The sequence below is a fragment of the Bombina bombina genome, chromosome 2 (genome assembly GCF_027579735.1).
Source record: "Bombina bombina isolate aBomBom1 chromosome 2, aBomBom1.pri, whole genome shotgun sequence".
NCBI classification, from domain to species: Eukaryota; Metazoa; Chordata; class Amphibia; order Anura; family Bombinatoridae; genus Bombina; species Bombina bombina.
In genome coordinates this window covers 910,582,164-910,591,144 of record NC_069500.1, presented here as the reverse complement: position 1 = coordinate 910,591,144, position 8,981 = coordinate 910,582,164, and the positions used below count along the sequence as shown (strand labels likewise).

General features: G+C 33.2%; 1 protein-coding gene across 1 annotated transcript; it reads left to right on the top strand.

Annotated features, from left to right (window-relative positions):
• The first annotated feature begins 465 nt into the window (after positions 1–465).
• Positions 466–7,429, top strand: LOC128648098 (uncharacterized). The gene is made up of 5 exons (XM_053700760.1): positions 466–561; positions 653–720; positions 2,537–2,563; positions 4,594–4,791; positions 6,396–7,429. The coding sequence occupies exons 2-5, from the start codon at positions 667–669 to the stop codon at positions 6,534–6,536; spliced, it is 420 nt and encodes a 139-aa protein (XP_053556735.1). The 5' UTR covers positions 466–561; positions 653–666; the 3' UTR covers positions 6,537–7,429.
• Positions 7,430–8,981: the final 1,552 nt, after the last annotated feature.

The window sequence follows — 8,981 nt, the reverse complement described above, 5'->3', positions numbered from 1 at the left end:
CCTAACGCAAAACTCGTAATCTAGCAGTAACATAATAAAATGTTTTGATTTCCATACTACTAAACCTTATTTTGCAAGCCTTTAAAGTCACCTGAATTTCCAAATATCTTCCCCCACAATTTACCTGCCACACATTTCCGACAGATTATTCTCTTGTTCACAGTAATGTAATCTCTAGAGAAAACATAATCAAATCCCTGTATAAACGTCAACATATTGCTAAATAACAAGCCCCCATATAAAATTGTCTAATTACAGTGTATAGCATCATCTATACTGGCTGAGATGAACTCTGCATTTTGTTGACAGAAAAACCACAAAACCAAGGGGAAGTTTGAGTAAGTGTGGGCAGAGCAATTGGTGAGAAACCTCAGTATGTCACAACCCTGGATGCACTGCGATTGGCTTTTCCTGTATGGGGACACAGTTTAAATTCAACAAGCCTGAGGCTTCACACAGCAAACACTAATCTCACATTTGTCAGACAATTCAGTGCTGTGAAGATTGATCTCAAGCTTCCACAACCTCATTAAAGCTCATCGCATTTTGAGGGAACTCAAGGTAATGTGTATATTGTCAATGATCTTTTTAATTCTTTTGTTTGTTTCAAAATGTTTATATAAGGTTGCTAAAATATCTATTTTATTTTTAGGTACTAATACAAATATGAAAGTTGCTGTTCTTTTGGTTTGCCTTATTGGCCTGGCCTGCGCTTTTCCTGTGAGTAAATATTTATTATAAGTGTAGAGATATTAAAGGAACATGATACTCAAACATTTACTTTGTTCTATCTAAAAAAAATAGTATTTCAAAATGGGTTTTTTTGAACAATGGGTATACCTGTGTGGTATTTCTGTGGGAGTTGTCCCTTTCAGCCAGTGAGAAACAGATACCCAGGTATCAGTTGCACTTATTGTTAGTTTTCATATACATCACAAAAATGTTAAGTACTATGTTCCTTTAACTGACTCTCTCTTTTTTTGGTGTTAATAATTACTGCTGAGCAAATATTTGGGAGGTGGGAGGGGACATTTGAATGATAGAATCAATGTTTACAATAATTTGTACCATCATATTTTTTTATTTCATATTTTTAAATGTTACAAATCCATTTTAAATACCTTAACATTTAAATGTTAAATGTTGATTATCATAATTAAAATTTAAATTGTAATTTCTCTATGTCATAGATTTGCTTAGCAACATTAACATAATTTTAAATCAATAAATGTAAGAATATTAGAAAAGAAAACATTTGAAATGTGATTATTTATTTTTATTTGATTTTAAAAAAAATTTTTTAAATGAATGTGGCAATCCATATTGGCAATATCCAAACTCATATATAAAAGTAGTGAGTATATTTGACCTAGGATTGTGTATAATTCAGTATGTACAGTGATATATTTTATCAGGAATCACCTGATAACCTGATAATTATTTGGGAAAATTGTAACCCACCTAGCTATTATATATATATATATATATATATATATATATATATATATATATATATATATATATATATATGGATTATATATATGGGGTTCATTATTTTACTGTTTGATTAAAGCCTTTAAAATGGTTTAACACACAGTCAACGTTGCATTTTCTTGAACACCCCCATTCTGATCCAGATGTGGATATGACTAGTGATTAGAGCATACACACGTATGCCTGCTCACTCAAAGTGCAAAACCCCTTGGGTATTGAACAGATTCCCCAGTGCAAAGTCCATTGTGGGGAATATTTCTTACCCGTCCTTGTCCTGGTCGCGTATGGACTTTGCACTGGGGGAGTCTGTTCAATACCCAAGGGGTTTTGCACTTTGAGGAGTCATGTTTGGGAGCTTGTTCATGTAGTTTACTACAAGGGGGTAATTATTTTTGAATGGATCAACCCCACAACTAGTGACTGTACATCAGGGAGCTCCCTGGATCATTAAGGGTACCCTTACATACATTTCCTGGAAGGACTGGTATTATCAGTTTATCAATGTGTGGCCTATTTAGGATTTGTTTACTGCATTTTATTGTTGTGACCTCCTGATTTTTACATTGTGGCTTTTTTCAGGTTGTGTGCCAGATAAGGGTATACTAGACCCCATTTGGGAGGGATTGTGTTATCTTTTCCTTTTGGGGATCTCTTTCTTTCTGATTTTTTTTATTTATTTATACCTCTGTGCACTACACATATACAAAATATTGACTATAGTAAGTGGGTATTAACCATTGCCTTTTATATATTTCTGGTGCCAGTCATTTCATCGTCCAATATATAGATAGATAGATAGATAGATAGATAGATAGATAGATAGATAGATAGACATATAGATAGATAGATCCACATTTGATACAACAGGCTTAAAAACCTCTTCATTCATAAAATGAGTACAATTTTAGTGTGATTTGTGTAACTTAATCAATTACAAACAATTTATAGACTTAATTTATTAATGTCCATATATCTTTTGTAAATTATTTATTTACTAAATGGAAAAATAATAAATTGTTTTTTTCTTCTTTCATGTGAACAGTCAAAATCATCTGAGTCCTCACATCAGGTAGGTTGCAAATTAAACTGTGTATACCATTCATTATTGCTTAGATGATGGGGGTATCGTCAGTTTCCAATAGGCAACAGTAATGCTCTGTGACTCCCATGCAGCACTTTAACTATGTGTTTAACACCCACAAGAGTTAAACACAGAGCATAATGGGGCACTATTTTTAAAATTACATGCTCTAAGGAATTAGAGAATGTAATTGTTTTACTGCAATAGCCCTAAAAAGCAATGGGTGCCCCATGTCTCCGATGAGGCCAATTAGGGACAGTTCTAAAAGGGTCTCTCTGCAGCCAATCACAATGTAGAATATTGTAGGATTAAGTCTAGATTCTACACTTCAATTTCTATCAAGAATTAGAATGCCCACAATTTTCAAAATTAAATTACAGGGGGGGAAAGGAAAAATCATTTTATTTACCACATCAAAATAAACACTTTATATTGCAATCTCAAAGTGTTTAATGTCCCTTTAATAATGCTAACTGTCCTCCCAGGAAAAGAAAAGTGCTAAATGAATAGAAAAGAGGATGATTTAAAGGGACATTCTACTGTAAACATGATATGCTCTAATTAGTTAAAACATGTCAATGTTGCATTAGTAACCCAAGCTAAAAATGTGTTTAACCCCAGAAAAAGAATAAATACACAGTTAAAGTGGTTAAAGTGACATGAAACACACATTTTCTCTTTCATGATTCAGATAGAGAATACAATTTTAAACAACTTTCTAATTTACTTCTGTTATCTAATCTGTTTCATTCTCTTGGTATCATTTGTTAATGGAGCAGCAATGCACTAATGGTTTCTAACTGAGCGCATGGGTGAGCCAATCACAATCAATATATATATGCAGCCACCAATCAACGGCTGGAACCTAGGTTCTCTGCTGCTCCTGAGCTTGCCTATATAAACCTTTCCGAAACGAATAACAAGAGAAGGAAGCAAATTAAATAATAGAAGTGAATTTGAAAGTTATTTAGAATTGTATTATCTATCTGAATCATGAAAGAAAAATGTTGGGTTTCATGTCCCTTTAATATCCAACTTGGTAGCTACAGGCATTTTGGCTCTGGAACAGAATAAGGCTGATGACCATATCAGGAGCAGCAGTCACATGACCCACCAATCACCATGCTCTGCTCTAGAGCTGCAATTCTTTTTGCTCCCAATCAATATTTTACCTATGTGTTTAATGCATACAAAGATGAATTAGATAGAGTCAGTAATTCAAGCATTACATGCTCTAACAAATTAGAACATTTAATTTTTGCATCAGAATGTCTCCTTAAATAACAAAAGTAAGGTGTCACTGTTACAGATTATAATATAATCTTCCTTATACACCAAGTCAAATCCTACAGTTTAGGATAGAAATTAGACACACAGCAGTATAAAGTAGCAGTGAAAGAAAGCATCTTTTTTCTTTGAAGGATATGGCAAATAATGGTATGAACTTTATCTTAAAAAGGACTATAATTAACTTCAAATGTCTTAGCTTTGTCTAAGATGAAATAAACAATTCTAGGACAGGATAATACAGGAAAATATGCTTTCCCTTTTGACTTTGTAACTTTATTTTACATGGGTTCTTCTATCAGCTGCAAGGTACTATACATTGCACATTTTGCAGATGTTGATATCTGAGTGTAGATTGTGGTTGCCACCTCAGCCATGGTTTCCTGGACAGTTATCAGTTATACATGTTGCAGGGTGTGCAAAAGGGAAAATGCATTGCGCCTCTGGACAGCACATGAATAGTGACCAAGGACAGCACTATTCATGTACCTTCCTGCACAACCTGCAGCAAGTGTAACTCATAGTGTCCAGGAAAACATGTCTGAGGTAGCAACCCTAGTCTAGATGGAAACCACTCTTTTATGGATGTGATACTCACGGACATGTTATAGCGAGTCAGGCAACTTTATCAACAAGGACAAAAAAGCATTGTAACACTCAAGGGAATACAATGAGCATGCAGTCTACCTTTCTAGCTAATTATGCACCCAATTTCATTTTTTATCTTTCAGGAATCATCTTCAAGCGAAAGTGTCAGCAAATCAGATTCTGACTCCTCCTCTTCCTCGTCAGAGGAAGTTACTGCTGCTGGTCCTACTGACGGCCCTCAGAATGAGCCAACACCTGATGCACAACCCACCCCAGGAACAGAAAATGCAAGGGGTGACAGTGTACTAAGCCGCAGAAGACGTAGTGCTAGTTCTTCTCAGGTAAGAACCCATAGCAAGAACGAGAGGAGTGTAACTAGTTACTTCACTGCCATATGAATGGAGGGTATTAACTGGTGGTCTTAATCATCAATTCACTTAGAAAATGTTTGCTTATGTTAAACTACATAACATGCATGATGAGCTTCAAATGTTTTATACTCTACTCCTCATTGACCTTCAACAGGCTAGGAAATTGATATATTCATAACAAGCAATGTCTATTTTTGTACACCAGTAGAAGAGTGCTCCAAAATTAACAAATAAAATAAGCAAATAATATTGGGTCATGTAAGTTATTTCTATGAGACTATATAGATATAATATACGCCAGTGGAAACAAAAATAAAGGTCTTAAAATGAGGAGGAACCTGTTTGCACTTGCACAAAGTTACTGAAAGTGTCCAAATTCAGATGTGATTAACAGGATTGTATGTTGAACACGACCTTTTTTAGCATGTGCACCACCCAGCTGATTTTAAAGGGACATGAAACCCAAATATTTTTTTATGATTTAGAAGGAACATGCAAATTTAAACAACTTTCTAATTTACTTCTATTATCTAATTTGCTTCATTCTCTTAATATATTTTGCTGAAAAGCATATCTAGATACGCTCAGTAGCTGCTGATTGGTGGCTAAACAAAGATGCCTTGTGTGATCGACTTAGTTAATCATATTAAAATAAATACTTTGCATGAAGAAAGTTAAAGGGACAGTTCACCCCAAAAAATTCTCCCATTACAATTGTTCTTAATGATCCATTTTACCTGCTGGAGTGTATTAAATTGTTTACAAGTAGCTCCTTTACCCCTGTTTTGGCCTTTGAAATAGCTGATTTAGCTTGTGGTTTCCCAACCTATACTGAAAGATTTGATACTGGAGTATCAGCTATTGAATAGCCAAAGTAAACATAGCCAGCAGAAGAAATTAAACTCAGTGGGGGACATGATAGTTAAGTAATAAAATGATAATTTCCCATTGTTCTCTCTATGTATTGAGCTTTAGTTTTCCAGACAAATATAAGATAAGGAAGCAAGTTTGTGTACACAAAGTGATAACATACTGAGATATGATATTACCTGAAGCTCAACCCATTGTAATATGCTGGGGTTTAAAAGCACAAAACCAGCTACTTCATATACACAAATAAACCTGAAAATTCAATTTCCCATACATTTTATACTCTGCAGCTGGTATAACAAGTCATTGAAAATACATTAATATAAAAACAATTTTACAGTGTACTGTGCCTTTAAGCAAAAGCTGAAATTATATGGAATTGTAGCTAATACTGAAGTGGTTGTTGTTCATTAGCTGACAGGGACAACTCGAACAGAAAAACACTGTTTTAGTTATTCCCGGAATACAATTTTTATTTTATTTTTGAGAAAACAAACTGCTGTGTAACACATTTCGACAAATATATTTATAAATCCATACTTTTTACTATATATGTATACATTAATGACTTATGTTTATACAGAATCAGTTTCTTAAAAGTGAAGTAGTTGTTGCACTAGTGAAAATGCACAAAAATGCACTAGTGCAACAACAACAGTTCAGAGAGCAAATTATAATTTAAATATGTATATTTATTTTGCTAGACACAGTCATCTGAAAGTCATGAGAGTGCAACTACAGAGAGTGTCAGCTCAGAGAGCTCTGAAGAAACCACCGTTGCTCCAGATACATCTGAAGAAAGCTCAGAGGAGAAAACAAAAATCCCCCCTACTGCCCAGGCCTAAACACAGCCATCACTACATTATAATAGTCACATTAACTTTAATGTCCTCCAGCGCCCTCTGCTGTCTTGTTTGTGAAAATACTGTCCTCTGATCACCTTTTTAAGAATTCTCCCAATAGTACCAGGTCCATAGATAACTTAAACTGATAAAAGACAGAACCAATGATATTGCTGTCAGATAAACCAAACTTCTTACCTTAAACAGGTTTATGAGCACAGGATCAAGCAGATTTATGTCATTCTACTGAGGTAGAATACCCTTCTTTGTATTAAATTACATACTTTTTGTGCACATAGAATTTTTAATGAAATGACAAAAACTTAGAGATCAGGTGCACACTCAATATTGTATTGTTGGATAATTGAAACATTTAACATTTTATATTTATCTGCTTTTTCTGGAAGCTATACTTTATTTATGAAGACATTTTTACTAAATTGTACTACAACTATGTTGTCAGTAACTAGATTGATTATTCTATATGAAAAATTGTTCCTCTTCAGTGCAAAACATGCTATATATTCCTCTACCCATAATGCATAATTGTTAAACTTTTACTGGATAAAATTAATTGGGATTTGTTTATGCTAAAAAAATATCACTTTCTTACAGTATAAAATGTATATGCAGCTGCTGATACATAACTTACTTCATTTATAGACTACTAAAAAGGAACACACATGCAATTTCTGATGTTTTATTGTATTTTTGCAGCCAATCTTTCTATTGCATGCACTAATACTTGATTGTATTTTGTAATTAACTGTAAAAATAGATTATATATTCTTTTTTGTTTCACAGTACAATAAAGTACACTTTTCTGATATGCATCTCATAGTATAACACTTTTTTGTTGTCTTAATTTTGTGTCTAATAAAAAGTTAAATCACATATATTCCTTGTCTGTCTGCCTTTTATTCATGGGTCTATAAAATGTGGAGAGAGTGTCCTCAGTATTCACTAAAGCAGTGGTTCTCAACCCATAACCAGGGCTCAGTAGTTTTATATATATATATATATATATATATATATATATATATATATATATATATATATATATATATATATATATAACTATTACCTGCCTTAAAGGGACACTAAACCCAATTTTTTTCTTTTATGATTGAGATAGAGCATGCAATTTTAAGCAACTTTCTAATTTACTCCTATTATCGTTCTCTAGCTATCTTTATTTAAAAAGCAGGAATATGATGCATAGGATCTGGCCCATTTTTGGTTGAGAACCTGGGTTATGCTTGCTTATTGGTGGCTAAATGTAAGCCACCAATAAGCAAGCGCTATCCATGGTGCTGAACCTAAAATGAGCTTTACATTCCTGCTTTTTAAATAAAGATAGCAAGAGAACAAAGAAAAATTGATAATAGGAGTAAATTAAAAAGTTACTTAAAATTTCATGCTCTATCTGAACCATGAAAGAAAAAATCTGGGTTTAGTATCCCTTTAACGGATGTATTCAAAGGGGTTGTTTGTGAGTGTGGAGGTTATCACGGGTTGCCTCAGCAAGACATTGCATATAATCTTTCATATGGGAATTGGAACATTGTTAACAGTTTCTACTAACAATTACAGGTTACTTAGTATCTATTTAATCATAAAGGCATTATTTGGATACAAACTTTCTTTACTATTTGGCCGATGTAGGAACTTTCAACTGCAATTTCTAATTACCTTCCCGGGAAGTGTTCATATTGTTTGACCGGTCTATGTTTAATATACATGTGGTCTGCTTATTGTTTTTAGGTTGCTGTACCTAATAAAATAATTTTATTATTTAAAATAAATTTATCATTTTGGTTTACATGATTGGAGTTCGTTTCCTATGTGACATTTGTTAATCCACTGTGTTAATCATTATTTTTTTTTACAATCAGTGCTGGTTTAGAATAGTCTTTTTTGGCCCTATCAGGGGGTCAATTGTTTCTCTGTATTTATCTATCCATATATATATATATATATATATATATATATATATATGTATATATATATATATATATATATATATATATATGTATATATATATATATATAGAACTGGAAGCGAAAAAATGGGGCGCTAGAACAAGTTAGCAATAAAAAATATAAACATATGGTGGGGAATATATTTATATGTATACTAGATGGCCGAAATTCCCTTAGAACAAAAAACCCAACCTGAAAGCAGCTGTCCCTTTAAGGAGGGTGAGAGCTGAAACAAGATAGAGAGAAACTCCCTTACTTCCACAGAAATCACCCACCACAAAATATGGGTAGACAAGAGGGCATATAAAGGGACAACGGTAGCGCTGGTTGTAACAAAGATATGATAAACGATGAAATAAATGTCAGGTTATAGACTTAAAATAAACACATAAATACAAGTGAATCAATATGTACGTTAATGGATATCTAGTAGTACTGTGCACTTAAGTATCTTAAGAAAATGCTG